Below are 22,010 nucleotides of genomic sequence, written 5' to 3'. Positions count from 1 at the left end.
TACGGACGAGCACCTGTTCATAATGCACTCCCTGTGGTGGAGTCGTTACACTGCAATAAAATCCCTGTAATGGACTGGCCTGCACAGAGTCCCGATCTGATTCCTATAGAATGCCTTCGGATTGGAACGCCGACTTTGTGCCAGGCCTCACCGACCGACATCGATACCTCTCCTCAGTGCAGCACTCCGTGAAGAATGGGCTGCCATTCCTCAAGAAACCTTCCAGCACCTGACTGAACGTATGCCTGCGAGAGTGGAAGCTGTCATCAAGGCTTAGGGTGCATCAGCACCATAATAAATTGCAGCGTTACTGATGGAGGGGGCCACGAAGTTGTAAGACATTTTCAGTCAGGATACTTTTGATCCCATAGTGTAGTTATACTGACAGAAACACCTATTTTGTGTGATTATGAATGAGGTATAATATATTAAAATTTGAATTTTATCATACAATAATCCATTTGAGGGCTGAGAACTATAAAGTACATCATCGTTGATTGTGAGACTGTAGCATTTATTTGTGCTTCTAGCATGTGTTGATCTTATGGTGGGTCAGGTTTATGTATGAACACTTATGAAAAGCTGTCTCAGTGGTTTCTCTGATATTCACCGAAATGTGGGACAGATAACGGAATGCTTTAGGGCCTTATCGCGGCACCTCGTTTTTATTGTAGTCGAGTGATCCTGCTGGTAGACAGTACTACCTGAATTTAATGATTTCGACAAACGGCAGTTTGTGCTTGGAGTTGGTACTGTATCTTGCAGGAATCAGCTTCTGTGTGCAGTGTCAACATGAATCTGTTGTAAGTGCTAACAGAAAAGTAAATTGCCAGGAAAAGTTTGCCGCAAAGGAACTTGGGCCTTCCAGACCAGATCTGCTGGTTGAGACAGTGACAAACCAAATAAGTTTGACTACAAACGAACACAGAAGTGTACGAACAGTGGAAGTTGTTCTGTGGGTGCAATGTAAGAATGCCTGATTTTCAGCCAGCAAGTTAATTCGTTAACTAGTACATGTGTTAGGAATCTTGTACGAGGGTCACTCCAAAAGAAATGCACACTTTTCTTTTTTTAATCAATCTTTTGTTCTACATGTTTGAAAGTTTTACAGTGTGTAGATACATCCTTTTGGAACAATATTTTCACTTCTCCATGCAATTTCCATCCCTCTCAATTGCCTTACGACATCTTGGAACCAGCGCCTGTATACCCGCACAGTAAAATTCTGGACCGACCTGTTGGAGCCACTGTTTGGCAGCGTGCACAAGGGAGTCATCATCTTCAAACCTTGTTCCGCGAAGAGAGTCTTTCAGTTTCCCAAAGAGATGACAGTCACGTGGAGCCAGGTCAGGACTGTAAGGCGGGTGTTTCTGTGTTGTCCATGCGAGTTTTGTGATCGCTTCCACAGTTTTTTGACTGACTTGTGGCCGTGCATTGTCGTGCAACAGAAGAACATGCTGCTTTTGCTGATGTGCTCGAACATGACACAGTCAAGCTTGCAGTTTCTTCAGTGTCATCACATATGCATCTGTCAACAGTCACCAATTGGTTTACTCTCTGCACATTGTCTGGAGTGTGAGCAGTATGAGGCATGCCGCTGTGAGGACAATCCTCAATATTGCCGTGCCCGCTTTCGTCACATAACCTGCTTGCCCACCGACTAACTGTACTGCGATCGACAGCAGCATCACCGTACACCTTTTTCAACCTCTTGTGGATGTTTCCCACTCTCTCGTTTTCGCAGCATAGGAATTCTATGACAGCACGTTGCTTCTGATGAACGTCAAGTGAGCAGCCATCTTGAAGACATGCTGTGATGGCGCCACACACGGAAACAGGTTGAACTAAGTTTGAAAACAAGTGGGAAGGATGTATCTACACACTGTAAAACTTTCACATATGCAGAATGAAAACTGTATTTTTACAAAAATAGTGTGCATTTCTTTGGAGTGGCCCTCGTACATTTGTAAGAAGAAGGGGGGAAAAAGAAACTACTCCCACATACATAAAAATTTGAAATGGAGGATAGCGAAAGCTTACATATTAGTTTGTTCCTGACCACTATATAATTATGTACATACAAAACAACAAAATTTGACAATAGTGATCCTTTCTTTTGTTACACAGGTTATGCATAGTATTATTATTGACTTTTTTTTCTCAGACTTAAGTCTGGTTAAAAATGGAACGTGACGCGGACCTCGGTCAAGCGTGACTTCCTTGTAACTGTATGGTATATGTTATATTGCGTTTAGGAACTTTCGGGTAATTGAACATGTATCAACAATTACAGATTTCTGCAGTTGTACATATATGCTTGGATGCAGCTGTATTGCATTGATGTACCGGTGAATATTGTGAGGTATGACTCCTGTAGTTGATAGTATAATTGGGATAATTTCGACTTTATCCTGATGCCACATGTCCTTGACTTCCTCAGCCAGTTGGATGTATTTTTCAATTTTTTCTCCTGTTTTCTTCTGTATATTTGTTGTGTTGGGTATGGATATTTCAATTAGTTGTGTTAATTTCTTCTTTTTATTGGTGAGTATGATGTCAGGTTTGTTATGTGGTGTTGTTTTATCTGTTATAATCGTTCTGTTCCAGTATAATTTGTATTCATCATTCTCCAGTACATTTTGTGGTGCATACTTGTATGTGGGAACATGTTGTATTATAAGTTTATGTTGTAAGGCAAGCTGTTGATGTATTATTTTTGCTACATTGTCATGTCTTCTGGGGTATTCTGTATTTGCTAGTATTGTACATCCGCTTGTGATGTGATCTACTGTTTCTATTTGTTGTTTGCAAAGTCTGCATTTATCTGTTGTGGTATTGGGATCTTTAATAATATGCTTGCTGTAATATCTGGTGTTTATTGTTTGATCCTGTATTGCGATCATGAATCCTTCCGTCTCACTGTATATATTGCCGTTTCTTAGCCATGTGTTGGATGCGTCTTGATCTATGTGTGGCTGTGTTAGATGATACGGGTGCTTGCCGTGTAGTGTTTTCTTTTTCCAATTTACTTTCTTTGCATCTGTTGATGTTATGTGATCTAAAGGGTTGTAGAAGTGGTTATGAAATTGCAATGGTGTAGCTGATGTATTTATATGAGTGATTGCTTTGTGTATTTTGCTAGTTTCTGCTCGTTCTAGAAAGAATTTTCTTAAATTGTCTACCTGTCCATAATGTAGGTTTTTTATATCTATAAATCCCCTTCCACCTTCCTTTCTGCTTAATGTGAATCTTTCTGTTGCTGAATGTATGTGATGTACTCTATATTTGTGGCATTGTGATCGTGTAAGTGTATTGAGTGCTTCTAGGTCTGTGTCACTCCATTTCACTACTCCAAATGAGTAGGTCAATACTGGTATAGCATAAGTATTTATAGCTTTTGTCTTGTTTCTTGCTGTCAATTCTGTTTTCAGTATTTTTGTTAGTCTTTGTCTATATTTTTCTTTTAGTTCTTCTTTAATATTTGTATTATCTATTCCTATTTTTTGTCTGTATCCTAGGTATTTATAGGCATCTGTTTTTTCCATCGCTTCTATGCAGTCGCTGTGGTTATCCAATATGTAATCTTCTTGTTTAGTGTGTTTGCCCTTGACTATGCTATTTTTCTTACATTTGTCAGTTCCAAAAGCCATATTTATATCATTGCTGAATACTTCTGTTATCTTTAGTAATTGGTTGAGTTGTTGATTTGTTGCTGCCAGTAGTTTTAGATCATCCATGTATAGCAAATGTGTGATTTTGTGTGGGTATGCTCCAGTAATATTGTATCCATAATTTGTATTATTTAGCATGTTGGATAGTGGGTTCAGAGCAAGACAGAACCAGAAAGGACTTAATGAGTCTCCTTGGTATATTCCACACTTAATCTGTATTGGCTGTGATGTGATGTTATCTGAATTTGTTTGGATATTAAGTGTGGTTTTCCAGTTTTTCATTACTGTGTTTAGAAACTGTATCAATTTAGGATCTACTTTGTATATTTCCAAAATCTGCAGTAACCATGAGTGGGGTACACTATCAAAGGCTTTTTTGTAATCAATGTATGCGTAGTGTAGGGACCTTTGTTTAGTTTTCGCTTGATATGTCACCTCTGTATCTATTATCAGTTGCTCTTTACATCCTCGTGCTCCTTTGCAGCAGCGTTTTTGTTCGTCATTTATAATTTTGTTCTGTGTTGTATGTGTCATTAATTTCTGTGTGATGACTGAAGTTAATATTTTGTATATTGTTGGTAGGCATGTTATGGGGCGATATTTAGCTGGGTTTGCTGTGTCTGCTTGATCTTTAGGTTTCAGATAGGTTATTCCATGTGCAAGTGTATCAGGGAATGTGTATGGGTCTGCAATGTAACTGTTAAATAATTTAGTTAGATGTGAATGTGTTGAGGTGAACTTCTTTAGCCAGTAATTTGCTATTTTATCAATTCCAGGGGCTTTCCAATTGTATGTAGAATTAATTGCTTGGGTGACTTCATGTTGCAAAATTATCACTTCAGGCATTTGTGGTATCATCTTGTATGTGTCTGTTTCTGCTTGTATCCACTGTGCATGCCTGTTATGTTGTACCGGGTTTGACCATATGCTGCTCCAGAAGTGTTCCATGTCTGTTATGTTTGGTGGATTGTCTATTTTAATGTGTGTGTTATCCATTGTTTGGTAAAATCTCTTTTGGTTTGTGTTGAATGTTTGGTTTTGTTTCCTTCTATTTTCACTTTTTTTGTATCTTCTAAGTCGTTTGGCCAATGCTTGCAATTTCTGCTTTTTTTCATCTAATTGCTCTATTGCTTCTTGTTGTGAGATTTTACCTAACCTTTTTCGTTTTTTGTCTGATATTTCATTTCTTATAAATTGTGTTAGCTGTCCGATGTCTTTTCTCAGTTTTTCTATTCTGATCTGTAACCTGTGTTGCCATGCTGGTTTTGTGGGTTTCTTCTGTGTGTTGGTTTGTTCTGATCTCTGCCTAGTGTGTATATTTAGTGTAGTGAGTGCTCCTATATAAACCAGTAGTTGTAACTCTTCCATAGTTGTGTTTTCATTTATTTTGTTGTGTATGATTGTGTTGATAGTTTTTATTGTTGTTTCGACTTGTGGGTTATTTGGCGGTCTATGCAAGAATGGTCTAATGTCTGTATTTGTGTCTTTGTATTCTATATATGTCAGCTGAAATTTCTCTTCTATATCTAACACGTGTGTCTGTTCGTGTTCTATTTGTGCTTGTTCTGGTGGCTGTCTTAAGATTTCGTTTTCCTCTGACTGTTTAATTGATGCGTGTTGGTCTTTGTTTGCTCTGGGATGTTTGAGTCCATTACTGTGTTTTCTTCCTCTTCTGATTGCACATTATTTTGTTCCAGTATTTGTTGTACTTGTTGTTTGATGTTTTCTAATTCTGACTGGGGTATCCTGTTATTTTTAATTATTACACGGATCTGATCAGCTAGTCGTTGATCTGTTAAAAATTTTAATTCCGGGTATCTGGTAATAAATGTTGTGTATACTTGTGATCTGTATCCAGTTGTGTTGGTTCCTAGGTTTGTTGCTTGGTAATAACAGAACATGAGGTGTCGATTAACTTCATCTGACCATCTCATCCTCTGTTTTTGTTTTCCTTCTAGGGTGGTTGCAGGAAGCATATCTTGCAAAACACCTCTATTCGGATTTAAATCCTTTTCCAGTTGGCTAGCAGTGTCGTTACCATTGTGGGCGGGCATAGGGTTCAAGCGTCGTCCCCGACCATGACGGCACTTGTCTGAGGCTTCTTTAGTTCTGTCCTGAACCAAGTAATCACACTAAAAGGGGGGTTAGCCCTATTAGTGGTTTGTTCTTTTCGTCGCCTTTTACGACTGGCAGAACATACCGGAGGCCTATTCTTTTCCCGGGCCTCCACGGGGTGTATTATTATTACTGTTATTATTACTGTTATTATTATTATTATTATTATTATTATTATTATTGGCAGTGGCTGTAGTTGTATAAACTTGTTGATATGCATAACTGTTGTACAGCAGATGATATTAATTTCACACTCTCAAATCCATCTGAATCTAAAAATGAGCCGGAATATATACTCACGAGCCGCCACTGGCTGGAAATGAGTGATTTTAGGAGTGACAAATCACGCTGCACCCTGTGGCAATGCAGTGGAAGAGTTTGAGTTTGGCTAATGCCTGGAGAACATTACCTGCCATAATGTGTATTGGCAACACTGAAGCACGGAGTAGGTGCCGTTACAATATGTGGACGTTTTTTGTGGTTACGGTGCAGTCCTGTTATTGCACTTAAGGAAACACAAAATGTGGAAGGATATCGACACATTCTACAGCTTTATGTACTGCGTACAGTGGAGGAACAGTTCCGAGACAGAGATTGTTTAGATCATCACGACAGTGCATCTGTGTTGGAAAATAAATGCACAGGCTGCCCAGAGTCCCAACCTGAACCCTATAGAACACCATCAGGACAAGTTAGAACACTGACTGTGCTCCAGAATCCAGGGTCCTTCATCATTGCCTTCCCTGGTTTCAGTTAGTTCTTGTGTAAGGATGGTTTACCATTCCTCCACAGACATTCAGATTCGTCACTGAAATCTCAGCAGAGGGTAGTCTGTCATAAAGGCGAAGGGTGCTTACACTCTGTGTTAATGTGCAATAATACAGGGTGACACATGGGAGATGGGCAGTTTTTAATGAAATAATACTCAGCCAACTTTAAAATTAATGCATGTTTATTTACACAAAATCAAAGCTCATTATTTGCCATTTTAGTTAACAAAGTTATTTGTGAAAAACAATGTCATCAAGGTGATGTCCGTCATTTCGAATGCAGGACTCGAGTCTCTTCTCAAAATCCTCCATCACACAGACTAAAATCTCTGCAGGGATGGCAGTCACATACTGACAAGTCGGGAGACCTGGGAGGCCGAGGAACATTGCCAAAATGTGAGATAATCTGGCCTCGAAACGTGCGTCTAAGGACTGTCATTGAAGTGTTTGCAGTGTGCGATGTTGCCCCATCCTGCTGGAACCAAACGCGTTTTAAAGGGATTCGTCGTCTTCTTAGTTCTGGTTTCGAGAATATTTCGAGCGTACAAATATAACGAACTGAATTAACAGTGACTGTGGCCCCGTTCTCTTCACAAAAAAAATAAGGTCCAATAATGCCAACAGAGCCAAGAGCACACCAGATTGTTGCTTCTTCTGAGTGTAGAGGACGCTGGTGGATAAGGTGTGGATGCTTTGGAGCCCAGTAACGTAGGTTTTGCTTATTCACAGTCCCGTTTAAATGAAAATGAGCTTCATCGCTCATCAATAAAATTTCATTTTCATTCGATCTCAAAATCACTTGCATTTTGTAAGCGAAGTCTTCTCGTACAGCAAAATCAGTTTCCTTAAGTTTTTGGACAATGAGCATTTTGTAGGGATAGAATTTTTTAATTCTTTATGCAAAATTCATCTAACCGGTTCACGATTGATTCGTAACTTACTAGCATGACATCTAGCTGACCATCCTGGGCTTCTGACTGCCACTTGCCTTACCCTTTCAACATTTACTCTGTGTCTCGGGCCAGGATGCTTCTTATCCACTATGTTTCCAGTTGATCTGAAGTTATCCACCCATCTGAGGATTGTGTTACGGCTCAAAACAGCTCCGTGTTGACCGACATTAAACCGCGCACGAAACAATCGCTGCGTAGCAATAATAGACTCACTACTTTTCACGAAACTGTCATAGGCAAACACTCGACGTTGAAAGTCCCACTGCTCAATAGTGACTGAGTAAATGAAATGACGTCTTGTGTGGATCAGAACTATCCCCACCACGATGACCTCCCACCACCACGCCCTCAGTACTACGCAGTTCAAAATAGTCTGTCTCTCGTGTGTCACCCTGTATGTATGTGGATGCTTTTGATCACATAGTGTATAAATTGTTTTAATGTGGATACATGGTGGGGAGTGTTTTTACTGCCACGATCTAATCAATCAATTAAAATTGTGGGACTTATGATCAAAATGTGTGAGATCTTCAAATTGCAGTTATGCAGATTGTCACGGAGTTTCAAAGCAGGCAAAAAAATTCGTGAATTGTGTCGACAAACCAATTATTCTCCCGTTATCTGAATTGGAACTATAGTTCTTAAAAAATGACAACCCACATTTAAAATTTGTAGAGCTCTCTAGTTCCTGGATAGATTGCTGCATTTTAAATTTTGTTAATGAAAATTGTGTTTTCTGTTAGGTTCACAGCTCTTACCTTTAACTCCGGAATTATTTGTTGCATATTTATGCTGCCAATTTAATAATACGCAAAGGAATTTCCCTACTAAGAGGAAGGCCGTGTGTAATTTTTGCTCCCTGCTATGTGCCTTACATGGTGAAGAAAATTTTGAAATTGTGACCTCATTTGTGCACTAATTATTTTGTGCTATTTGTTGTACATATGCTGCAGTAAAAACATTGGTGTAATAAAAAAAATATTCATTTACACAATTATGCAATACAAATGATATTTTAGTTTATTGTTTTGAGCCAACTTCACACCTAAGTGACTGATATCGTACGTAATGATAAAAAATTTCGTTAATATTATATTGTTGTTTAGTTTTACTCATGACATCAGTGAAGTGTAATAATTGTGTGTGTGTGTGTTATTATGGAAAGCTATGTGTGGAATTATTTTAACATTTTTTTACAATGCCTGTTGCACTTTTATAATAGATTTCACTTTCCAAATTACATATTACTGTTATAAATGAAGAAAATAAGCATGTTGGCTTGCCATGTAGCCACTACTGTAATAGAGTTTTCACCATATTGTTTTTGTTCTACTGTGGGTTGCTTATTCTGGTAGTTATCACTCATTTGTAACAGCCTTAGTTTCATCTCAGCTTGAGACTGTGCTTCACACTGTCTTCCGTTTGATATGGGCCACTCCATTGATACAATGCAGATATCAGTAGCTTTTTTATCTAATTTTAAGATTCCCAGTTTATTTACAATATTAATGTATCCTTGTTCTTTCCATCTCTTGCTACAGCCACCACGTTCGCTGATGAACTTCGTCGTCCGCTATCGGCCGGACGAGCAGCCTTCACTGCGGCCACACCACGACTCCTCGACCTACACCATCAACATTGCCCTCAACACACCTATGGTTGATTATGAGGTGAGCTTTGCGGGGAGAATTCTCCACGAGTTGTGTGACCTGAGTATTAACAATAAATTGTGTTCAGGCGGTTTTGTGTGATTGACCTTTCACAATACACTCTTAAGACAAAAAACGATGCACCACAGAGGAATTATCCAAATGAGATGGAAATTGGTAGACGTGACATACATGTACAGACAAACAAATGATTACAATTTCACTGTGCTTCATCAAATTAAGTAAAACGTGTGAAATTTTAAAGCCTTTGCAGAGGTAATATCGCACTGCATAAAATTTCCACACAGTTGATTTTACCTCATACATCACAGCGAATGAAATGTAGATAAGATATCAAAATTTCTTTTAAAACTGAGAGCAGAACAATATCTTACTTTGTTCTCAAGTTATTAGGTTTTATATGTGAAGAATGAGATACGGAAATAACTCATCCCCAGCAGTGAGAAGTCAACAGCTCAGGATGCGTACAGATATCTGTAGGACTGTAGAAAAACCAAAGCGGAGTGCTTATTTGTGTCCACAGCACCTGGGGAACAGGGTAGCAGACACATACAGATGCGTAGAGCAGTAAAACAGTTAAATTACTAAATTTATATGGGAAAGTACTGAAGTCCAGCATTAGTGGAATAACTAATGACATTCCACAAAGTCAAGACCACTGTAAGAAATTTAAATTTGTATAGTATACTTCAGTTTTTGACAAAAAAAAAAAGATTTTTCTCAGGAAGATTATGAATCGGCCATTGTGCAAAGAGCGAACATTCAGAATTGTTGTAATATGTCAAATTTAATTGTAAAAGAACCAAACATTAATACCTCACCAAATAGCAGAAGCTGTACGGGATGTACAGCAGTCGGGGTATATTTCACAGATTTGATTGAAAATTTTATTTCAATTTTTTTTTCACTTTTAGTACTTTCCCATTGAAACTTGTGTGGCACACCAGCCTATCTTTCATGTCAAAAGCAGCACATTTAAATTAATGTTTCATATATACAGCTTACCTGTCGCTACACGACGTCACTCGTGGCACACTGCTGTTTCAGGGTGGAGGCTGCCGATTCATTCGGTACAACTGCTCGGTGACGAACACGCGCCTCGGCTGGATGCTGATGCACCCGGGCCGGCTCACGCACTACCACGAGGGGCTCAAGGTCACCAAGGGCACGCGCTACATCATGATCTCCTTCGTCGACCCCTGAGCGGTGCGCGCGATGGCGAAACACTTGACACCGGTGGACGTCAGTCCTCTGTGCGGAGACTCTTTTACTTGTATTGTGTTTGGTGCAGCTCTACGTCATGCAGAATACAGTGCCGGATAGAAAATTCTCGTAAACCAAAAGTAGATTATAAAGGGACAGAACGGCTGGGCTGTACTTATATTAAGAAGGTGGAATTCCTTGTATTGCAGGTAGCCTTAAGTCCCACCCTCCATAACATATTTAAAAGTATTGATACAACTACTCTTTCTTTATTCAATTTCTTACCATTTGTAGAATTTCATTATTTACTGTATTATTTATTTATTCTCACGTGCTCCACGGATACGTACAGTGACGAGGCCACCCCGGATGTGAAACTTGTCGAGCCTAAACTATCCAGCTATTTTACTTCCCTTTTAGATCCTCTCAGTTGACCATTATTATTATTATTATTATTATTATTATTATTATTATTATTATTAGACAACAGAATTCTCGTGCGCTCGTTCATTCACATGGGCTGATAGTTGAAGTACGGTTTCTTTCAAATAGTATAGTGTCAAACAGTTTAATGTAATTTTCATTCTGCTTTCATTATCCCAATTGTACGGCACTCACACACCGTGCGAGTGGATAATAAATAAGCAACATTTGTTTAAGTTCCACTTCTTTTACTTGTATATGCAATCCCAGAAAACTATTCCCTCACTGGAGCACAAGTCACGTGTTCTTTGCTATTTGAACCACTTTTACCTGCATTCTCTACTTAAAAATGTCTCGTGTCGCAAGTGTTACCTTCTATTCCCCACTCCTGAGTGAGGTGCTAGTACAAAGGGATGATGACAGTTAAAATGGCTGACTGCCCACCCAGATTTAGGTTTTTCACAGTTTCTCTTAATTGCTTAAGGTGAATGCCACGATGTTTCCTTTGAAAACGGTGCGGCCAGTTTCCTTCCCTCATATTTCCTCCAATCTGAACTCACGTTTCGTCTCCAATTAATCTCGTCATTGGTGGTATGCTCGAGCCCAACCCCAATTTATTCTTCAGCTTTCCCCCTACTTCTCAATTGTACTTCACATTTCACATGAGATTCTGTTCCTCTTAGTCCAAATTCACTCCTCACTCTGTCCTCTCACTTCCAAAGCTGGTGCGTGCCTATATTTGACCTCCTACCCTCCATCTCAACCTGGCATGTGACTGACCTTCTCTGCTTTCCAATCCGCCACTCCTTCCTCTCAGTGGAAGAAACTAACAGTTTAGGGAACTGTATAATTTTTCCTACGTTTTAAACAAGCCTGTTAAAAGTACTTGGAATTCGCCATTCCTGATAGTAAGTGCAATCCAGTCATTCTGCCTCCTTGTAATTTTACAGGATACATATGAGCGGGACAGTCTGAACCTTCGTGTACTTTTCCTCATTTTGGGGGCAGGGAGTGGTTAATTTTGTACCTGTAGAAGCTACCAGACAATGTGGGGAATGTACAACAAAGATTGAAACTGTTCTCGGTAAATGGCTAAAATTATGACGCCAGCCTTCGAATTGACTATTACTGATATGGGGAAGGTGGGGTAAAGTGACCACACTACGAGCAATTGTATTTTCACCGAACTGTGGCTATCGTAGAAGCTTGCAGCTTACACATTTTGAATCTAGATTCTGTGAGGCATCATATCTTAAGTGAAAAAGAAAATAATATATGGAACTGTATACGGATATTTTGTGAGGGCTTATATAGTGATCACTTTTTCCTGTCTTAGGAGATAATACGACCAGTGCCATCACAACAGGATCCCACATTTCTTGTTCCATTTTTCTGACATATTTTCCAGGCATCTTGGTGCCCTTGTATCTGAAAGAATACTGTGCAGCTGCAGCACATTGTTTTTATTTGGATTTTTGTATTAGACCAAAAATAATGGAACAGAGAAGGTATTAAATAAAATAAATTAATTAATTCAAAATTGTTACAAAGGGGTAGAATGACAGATGATAGCTTTTTGTATAAAAAGATTAAGAAGTTAGTCTGATATGTAGTATCATGTGTGCTGTATAGAAGTAACCAAGTCTTACTGGGGTAAACACTTTTCCCGATCAGTTGCCATTTCGGCATTAGTGGTTCACAAGTAAAATTGCCAGACCGAAAGAAGCGACAAGGAATTACATTTGTGGGCCAAAATTCATTGTTTAAACATTGATATTTTAAAAAGGCATTACGCTACCTACAGTTGAGATAATGAGAATTATATAAATGACTTACCTTAAATCAGATGACACAAAATCAGAAAAGCTTTTATTAAAAAATAATGGAACAAGCTTCTCTGTCCAACTCACTGACAACAGTGATGGTGTCTATTAGAACCAGTCTGACAACTTTTACCAGCAGCATTGTTTAGGGCAAAAGGTTCACAGTAGTTGCTTCTCCTGCCCTGTCCTCTTCATCCCACCTTCTTTCAAATGTCGTAACTAGAACTGAATGTTATGTCATAATATTGGCAATTAGCTAGGCAGCCAGTTTTGTGGTTACCACACATTGCAACTGATATTTCAGGTAGAATCTTCTTACAAGGCACACCAAGCTCCCAACTATTCAGGTTAATGCAGATCCAAGTCTGTACCAATAACTGGAGAACACAGACTATCCAAAATACGGATGTTTTTCCTGGAAACTGCTCTTTGCTGTATTTCCGAAATGTACTCGTGTTACATTTGAAAGCCCACTGCATTACTCACTGGAAGCTGATAACTCATTCACGAAATTACTCTTAAAACACCGATGTAATTGGATAGATAAAGAAACTGCACACCAGGTAGTGGAAGGAGAACTCACATATTATGTATGCAAGCTTTTGGAGCCAGTGGCTCGTTCTTCTGGCAGAAGGGGTGAAGGCAAAGGAATGGCGACATTTAGGAAAAGGGTAAAGAGTTTGGAAAAGTGACCCAGAACCCCAGGTCAAGGGAGACTTCATGGATGGGATAAGGGAAAGAATGATTGTTGAGGACTGCACCAGATGGGATATAAAAAATCAAAAACCAATATGATTTTTTCATATCTTGTCTAGTGCAGTCCAACAATCATTCTTTCCTTGTCATATCATCCAATAAGTATCCACAGATCTAGGGTCTTTTCCGAACTACACCTTTTCCTTCACCCTTCAGCCCTTCTGCCAGAAGAAGAAGAAGGCACAGGCTCCAAAATATTGCAGGCTGTAATACCTTTACACGTGTGTTCTCCTATTGCCGGTTAGTTAGTAGATTTTTTTTATGTATCCGGTTACATTATATTTCCAAAAATTGATTATTTTTGTTGACATCTTAAAAAACTCTATATTCTGTATCATTTGCTTTCAATTCATTTTCAGGAAATAATAATCATAAATAATCATAAGAGTTTTTCTGTTTCTGTTCTTCATTCACATTCATGATGACCCACAGTTGTTATCTTCTAGAGTGTGAAACATCATTATAGTCAAACAAATTTTCTCCTGCATCCTCGAATAACACATCAGCCTGTTTAGTATGAGTGGTAAAACGTGATATATGCATAACAGTTTATTCCAGGTGAAAATAATCAATCTAACTACAACGGAATATGCAGACCTTTTGGTCTTTAACATTGCTGAACATCTGTCACTACTCATTAACTATTGTAACCACTGTTCTGCTACCCCAGTGTATTTAAAAGCAACTTTCTGAGTCACAACAACATTGTATTAATAAATATGCCATTGCATTGTTAATTGTCTGCCCTCTCATCTTTCAGTACAGCAGTGCATTACATGAACACAATGGCAGTTACAGAATATGGATCAAATACGAGATAAGACACACTACATTACAATTAGGAGCTGCCATTTTGTAAGTGTGCACTTATGAATACAGCTGTGTATCAAACGCATTGCAGCATTGAAGAAATGGGATAAAAATGCTCTACAACCTAATTAGTTCTGATCATTTTCTTTGACTGGTATCACATTATAAGAAAAGTTGTACTGTAATCTGCATGACAGATACCTTTAAACTATAGATCAATGATGATGAGCTGCCACATCTTGCCTACTTGGCACAAATGATTTAAAATTATTTTTTACACTAATAATTTTGTAACACACGTACACTAGTTAAGCTTGACACTGCCATTATTGTGCGAAACAGAAGTAGTATAATTCCTAATACCATTCAGTTTCCAATGTTACCATTGTAAGGTCAGCGTAAAGTTATTAATGTTCTTATTACTTGCACTTTATTTATTATAGTAGGATATACAAAAATGAAGAGCGGTGAAATGACATTGTTCCTCTTAGTGTAATGGGTTTGCCTTCTATAGTAAGACTGTTGTCACGAAAGGGAGATAAGATGGCAAAATTGGAACAAATAAATTATCACAATATCATTGGTAGCACAGACAAATTAATATTCTTTGAAACTGAGACAGGATGTTGTCTACACATTAGTAACACTTTCCCGTGTTTTGATATTACTCAAGGACTGATATTCTAAATATATTATACAGATAATGTCTTCCCTTTTTACCTGTTAGTACTCTTATTCAGTTCCCAATTTTTCGGTGATTTGTTATAAGGCTTTCGTGTAAGGAACTAAATAATCACTTGCTTTGTTATACATTTTAAGGAGGAACGACAAGTAAGAGTTATCTGTGATGCCTTTAACATTTTTTCTTACATTTGATTAGTACTGTTGGTGATAAAGGTCACTAGTTGAGGCCCGAATTGTTTGAGCTCACAGTTAACATTTACTTCAGTATAATAATGTTTGTGTTACATTTGGTGTTCACATTAAATAGTAGTTATTTAATGTATGGGCCTGTATGTTACTTTTGAAATTGATTGGTGCTAGTTTGTAAGATGACGACTGATGACAAAGTGAAAATGATGTTTTGGGAATCAACGGCTGCTTGGTCAGACTTTTATAGCTTTCTAAAATTAATAGCTTTGTTAAGAATATAAAAGTGTTAAGTAATTTTAGTGTTATATGTATGCATGACTCTACTGTAATTTGAACAGTAAACTATTGATACAAAACCTGTGGTTTTATTGAAGCTTAGGAAAACAATTAACCCTTATGTAAGCAACTATATTTCTTTACTGCATCGTATCACCTCGGTACACTGCTGGAATCTAGAGGTTGTTTGCTGTACCAGCTGCAGTTTTTGTCCGTTGAGAAATATAGGTTTTAATTGTCGTGAAATGTCCATTTTGCTCTGAGAAATATACATACCGCCAAATAACATTGTTTTAAAGGCTAGTGGGAAGTATGCTACCACCAAAGTGATTTTTCCATGAAACATGGTAAGCAATTAATGTTTCTTTTTGTGGAATGTGAGTAGCATACCTACCACCAACGCAGCAGTTTTAATACATTCTTTCCACTTGTGAATATGCCTGACAGCAAGTGGTGGTACGCTGTACCCAATGTATAGAAGTGTCTACTACAATAAGATTAAACAATGGAAACTCCAGGTAGGAATATCAACAATGTAGGAATATCAACAATGTAGGAAAAGATAGATTACTACTTACTGCAAAGAAGACGCATTAAGTTGCAGACAGTCACAATTAGAAGACACTTACACAAAGCCTTCGGCCGCAGTAAAAGAAAAACACATACCATTCGTACACGAAACCAAGTACACCTCACGCACACATGATGGCCAACTCTGCATTCTGACCCGAGATGCCAGTGTTTGTAGTCACGCGTGCGCGAGGTGTGCTTGCTTGTGTATGTGGTTAGTGTGTCTTTTTGTTTTGCTGATGATGGCTGTGGCTGAAAACTTCGTGCAAGTGTTTTAATTGTGCCTGTCTGCAACTTTCTGTGTCTTCTTTGCAGTAAGTAGCAATCTGTCTTTTCCTACACTGTTGATATGCCTACCTGGAGTTTCTGTTTGTTGTGAAATCACAACTGTTTTCACCTGTAAAGTCAGAAAACAGGATCCAGCACATTGTCAGTTGGCTTCTGCAGATGTTTAGTATCATTGGGAGAATTCTGAAAATTGTTTAATGGCAACACAAAACAACTCACCAGAGTGCCTTGGGAAGAATACTTACCACCATGTTATTCAGTCCTAAATCACAAAAATAAATTTATCAAAAATTAAATAGTCTTTTTATTGCAGTGATGCTGCAAAAAATGGGCCCGTGAAAGCGGCAATCTTCTTTTTTTCTACACTATGTGATCAAAAGTATCCGGACACCTGGCTGAAAATGATTCACAAGTTCGTGGTGCCCTCCATCGGTAATGCTGGAATTGAATGTGGTGTTGGCCCACCGTTAGCCTTGATGACAGCTTCCACTCTCGCAGCTGTATGTTCAATCAGGTACTGGAAGGTTTCTTCGGGAATGGCAGCCCATTTTTCACGGAGCACTGCACTGAGGAGAGGTATTGAAGTCTGTCAGTGAGGCCCGGCAAGAAGTCGGCAGTCCTAAAACATCCCAAAGGTGTTCTATAAGATTCAGGTCAGGACTCTGTGCAGGCCAGTCCATTACAGGGGTGTTATTGTCGTGTAACCACTCCACCACGGGCCGTGCATTATGAAAAGGTGCTCGATCATGTTGGAAGGTGCAACCGCCACCCCCAATTGCTCTTCAACAGTGGGAAGCAAGAAGGTGCTTAAAACATCAATGTAGGCCTGTGCTGTCTTAGTGCCACACAAAACAACAAGGGGTGCAAACCCCCTCCATGGAAAACATGATCACACCATAACACCACTGCCTCCGAATTTTACTGTTGGCACTACACACGCTGGCAGATGACATTCACCGTGTGTTCGCTGTACCCACACCCTGCCATCGGATTGTCACATTGTGTACCATGATTCGTCACTCCACACAACATTTTTCCACTATCCAATCGTTGAATGTTTACGCTCCTTACACCAAGCGAAGTGCCGCTTGGCATTTACCAGTGTGATGTGCTAAATATCTGTCCCCTCCCCCCTCCACCACGAGAAACTCTCTTTGTTACCAACTAACTATTCCTTGCTGTTCTGCGAACTAATGCCCAAGTTGAGTCACGAATATTTTTTTCTCCTAAATTTGATTCAGTACTTCTTCATTAGTTATTCGATTTACTGATATAAACACCAGCATTCTTCTATTGCAGCACATTTTTAAACCTGTTCTCCATTACACACGTCTTATCGTTGTTCACTGCAGCCAAATAGGTTCAGAAAAGACTTTTGAACTGTTGTATTGGCAGAATAGCCAACACCGTGTTACGAATGGAGGCCGAAATGCACACGTTTTAGCTCACCCAGGCTGGCATAAGGAGGGAAGAACTATACTGACGTGAGGTCTGAAACATGACAAGAAATTAGAATTCAGAAAGCGAACGTAATTAGTTTGATACTTAACTTTAATCCATTAATGATGAACATCACTCTTGACGGTACATGATTCACAATATTGTCTGTTCAGAATACATTCATTCATAGTAACTGAATATGGTGCCTTGCTAGGTCGTAGTGAATGATGTAGTTGAAGGCTATGCTAAACTGTCGTCTCTGCAAATGAGAGCATATGTAGACAGTGAACCATCGCTAGCAAAGTCGGCTGTACAACTGGGGCGAGTGCTGGGGAGTCTCTCTAGACTAGACCTGCCGTGTGGCGGCGCTCGGTCTGCAATCACTGATAGTGGCGACACGCGGATCCGACGTATACTAACGGACCGCGGCCGATTTAAAGGCTACCAACTAGCAACTGTGGTCTCTGGCAGTGACACCACATGAACATTTAAGTTCATAAGCTATTAGATGTTGACAAATTTATGTTTTTTGAAAAGAACATTGTTGCTGTTGCCAGTCTGCATTTAACATCATCTCTGTTTTGTTGCAAGAATAATTCTGAGTATGTTCCAGTAGCTTTGTTTTATTTTAGTCGGCAAGGACTTGTGGAGACTACTGGTACTGATTCCATTCTGTTGCTCCCTCTGTCCCTTTGGAGTCACTGACATATGACAGAGGTAGTGTTCAGCACAAAATCAGCAACTCGTGCAAAAATTTCCTTACATATGTTTACAAGTACGACTTGCAACATGTATTACATTGAAAAGCGTTCCACTTTAATCTTATTTAATAGACCTATTAAGGTGTCACCAAGTACATTTGATACACGCACTATATTACAAAGATGTGACAGTTTGCAGTATTTGACAGCAAGTTGTAGCTATTTCTTCTGACTTCCTAATGTTGCAGAGATGTTCGGTGCAAAACTTCACCAAATTGGTTTGAGTAATTATGACTGAAAACTATAACTTAATGAAAGCAACAAAAGTGTGATATTGTATCAAAATGTTGTCCTAATCGGCATCTACGTCTACCATGGAAAATGAATCACGAGATGAGACCTGAGCAAGCAACACGGGCCAGGCGCATCCTTGATGTTAGACTTACTGAACGGGTCAAAATGGTTCCCAAAATTATAATAGCCGTGGGTGTGGATAAAAGTTTGGTTCTAACTGCTGCCAACTGGCCCAGCACATAGCTTTTTAATGTGTAAGTTCGTAGTTATCAATGGTCTACCTTCGTGGACCGAATCAGAGCCTAGCCCTCTAAATATGATAAAATTTTTTCGTCCGGTGTACATTTCATTCTGTTCTCTAAGAAGAGAAGACACCTGTTTAATGTCTCACCTGTTGTAGAAATGCAGTTCTTGTCAGCCAGTTAACATTCGAGCTCAGAGCTGGGTTGAGGAGATCCTCGTGAGGAATAAATGGGAGAGGAATGGATTACCAGTTTCGGCGTGTGGCTTGATGCAAAGGGAAAGTCCAGTCACCAAAGCTATAACTGAGGGAATCAAACTATAATTAAAATCATTGTGTAAAAATGGCATCCTGAAGGAACACTTTTTTCACTGAATGTTTACAACTTTGTCATAGCCAACTGTACACAAGCCAGAGTCTTCAACGTGGCAACATGGTTCAGTTCTAAAATAGAGAGCCAGATTTCTAGAATGCACTGCAGTTTAAAAGTTCACAGAAACTTGCTATTCTGTATTGCATAAATTATGCATCAAGCCATTTGTAAAGCTATTACCCAATTGCTTAATTCATTGGTAAAAGCAACATACTTTTGATGAGCTATTGTCATATTTCCTGGTGCCTTTACATCCATTTGCAATTACTCAAAGCAGAGGCTTACAAATTTGGGAATGCAAGGAAATGTGGCCATACGAATACAACTTCCCCAAATGTAATTGATCTGAAAGCTTTAAGCAGGAAAAATTTCACACTGTATTAGACATTAGTATACACTTCTCTTATCACCACAGCATTACACTTCCTGAATCAGGAGAATCGGTTTGCAAAAACCGGATTCAGATACATAAGAGCAAAACATGAAATTACCTGGATAGAGGATAGCGGCATGATTAAAATCACACTCCTACGTAATTAAATTTTTATTTTCCTTGAAATTCATTAATTTTCATCTTACTTGTATCAGCTACTTTTTTGACTGAATTTTGTTTTGTTTTGTGTGACTACTTAGCAGAATATTTGGAACTGTATTGGATACATCTTCATACCATTATGAAGAAAGAGGTGTAGGCTGGCGCCTGAAGAAGTTATTTTATTAAAAATTAACTTAACATCCTGCTTTTGATTATACATTTTTAAAGTGTGATCCATAAGAGCCTGATATTAGTACACAAACAGTACTCCAACAAGCTAGATGACACAATTTTACAACAGCTGAGGATCGCAATGTCAAGCCAACCTTATTAAGGATGTCAAAATGAGGGGGGGTCGGCGCAACAGTGGTCTAACCCTCTCCAATACGGAAAATGAGATATTGGTGCCATCTGTTGTCTAGTGAGGTGAACTACCTTTCTATCATGTGGCATAGATCAATATCAGCTCGCACATATTATTTAGAAGCCACTAATTTCAGTAACTGGATCACGTGTAATAACATCAAGTATGGCCGACATTCAGGGCGAGAGTGATGTCTCAAGCAATGAAAATAACAAAGAAACAGTGGACAACTGTGGAAGGAAAATGGTGCGGTGTGTACATTCCCGGGACAGGAATATAAAGAAGAGGGAAAGAAATGCAGGAGAAGAATATGTGGAGAGAACAGGCAAGAAAGTCCACAAACGTAAACAAGGCCCAGCATGTGATTGTCAGCTTAAGTGTTACGCATGTTTCAGTGAAGAACAAGGCGAAACAGTGTTCAAAAGGTTTTGGAATATGTGTGACTTTAGTTTACAAAATGCGTATATTAGTGGGTGTGTGAAAGTAAACCTAGTGAAGAAAAGATATGGTGCTAGTGCAAATGAGAGCAGGAGACAACACACCCGTGAGTATTATATTTCGTTAGATAGTACTGATTAAAAGAGTTTGCAAACAGGCATTCATATCTTTGATTGGAATCAGTAATGGTAGACTTTTGAAGGCAGTTTCACAGAAACAGACTGAGGGAACACCAAAACAAGATGGTCGTGGAAGACATGGAAATAGACCCAATAAAACTAGTGATCGTCAGTCCAGTTTAGTTGTAAATCATATTAATAATTTTCCAATGCGTAAAAGTCATTATTTGAGAGCTTCTGCTACAAACAGAAAATATTTGCCTGGAGGTCTTAATGCAGCTATGATGTATAAACTTTGTTACTTGGATGAAACAGGAACATAATCCTGAAGGTATTGTTAGTGAATATATTTACAGGGATATTTTAAATACAGAATTCAACCTATCTTTTTCCTCACCATCTACTGACACATGCAAGGTATGCAATTCATTGCACTTAAAACTTGCACATGCGGAGGAAGATGTTTAAACAGCTAACGTCCAAAAAGAGTTAGTCTTGCATGAATTAAAATTGCAACAGGCATGTAATAATCTAAAGACTGATACAGCTTATTCTAAAGACCACAGTTCTGTGAAAGTGATAGCATTCAATTTACAACAAGCTCTGCCTACTCCCCACCTACACACTAATGAAGTTTTCTACAAGAGACAGTTGTGGACTTACAACTTTTGTGTGCGTGATTGTACTTCAGATGATGTGCACATGTATGTATGGCCAGGACATGTTGCAGGACGGGGTGCTGATGAAATAATACCACGTTTAATTAAATATACTTCCAACAATCTTCAAAATATTGATAAATTAATCGTATATTCTGATAACTGTTTTGCTCAAAATAAGAATACATCCTCAGTATGTTTTTGGTTGCAAATTATTCACAAACAATATTTTAAGGAAACAGTTCATCACAGGTATCTAGTATCAGGTCATAGCTACCTACCCTGTACAGGGACTTTGGACTAATAGAGAAGAAAAAGAGATTGGAAAAATATGTGTGTACATCTGATGGGCGGGTAGATCTTATAAAAAAGAACTAGGACAGGTAAAAGAAAATTTAATGTAACTGAAATGCAACAGGTTGATTTTGTAAGTTCAAGGCCTTTAACTGATAAAATAACTAATCATAAATTTACTGAGGATAAAGAACCTGTTGCTTTCAGTCGCATTTCAATGCTGAAAGTCTCTGTAGAACAACCACGGAAATATCGTGTCACGTATTGTTATTGAGATGGTATAGAGCAAGGTGCATATGTGAATATTGTTAAAGGACAAAACAGAAAGAATAAACACACCCTTGAACTACA

The 22,010-nt window shown here is 38.7% G+C and overlaps 1 protein-coding gene across 1 annotated transcript in view; it reads left to right on the top strand.

Moving 5' to 3' along the window:
* The window catches only part of LOC126108948 (procollagen-lysine,2-oxoglutarate 5-dioxygenase), a 466,456-nt gene extending 451,033 nt beyond the window's left edge, over positions 1 to 15,423 (top strand). The window contains exons 15-16 of the mRNA XM_049914331.1: positions 9,051 to 9,179; positions 10,227 to 15,423. Coding sequence (XP_049770288.1) covers positions 9,051 to 9,179; positions 10,227 to 10,382 — 285 coding nt within the window. The 3' untranslated portion in view covers positions 10,383 to 15,423. The remainder of the gene's footprint in view (positions 1 to 9,050; positions 9,180 to 10,226) is intronic.
* The last annotated feature ends 6,587 nt before the right edge of the window (positions 15,424 to 22,010 follow it).

This window comes from Schistocerca cancellata, chromosome 11, assembly GCF_023864275.1.
Source record: "Schistocerca cancellata isolate TAMUIC-IGC-003103 chromosome 11, iqSchCanc2.1, whole genome shotgun sequence".
Lineage (NCBI taxonomy): Eukaryota > Metazoa > Arthropoda > Insecta > Orthoptera > Acrididae > Schistocerca > Schistocerca cancellata.
The sequence above is the reverse complement of the archived record's forward strand: the minus strand, read 5'-3'. Positions and strand labels throughout refer to the sequence as shown.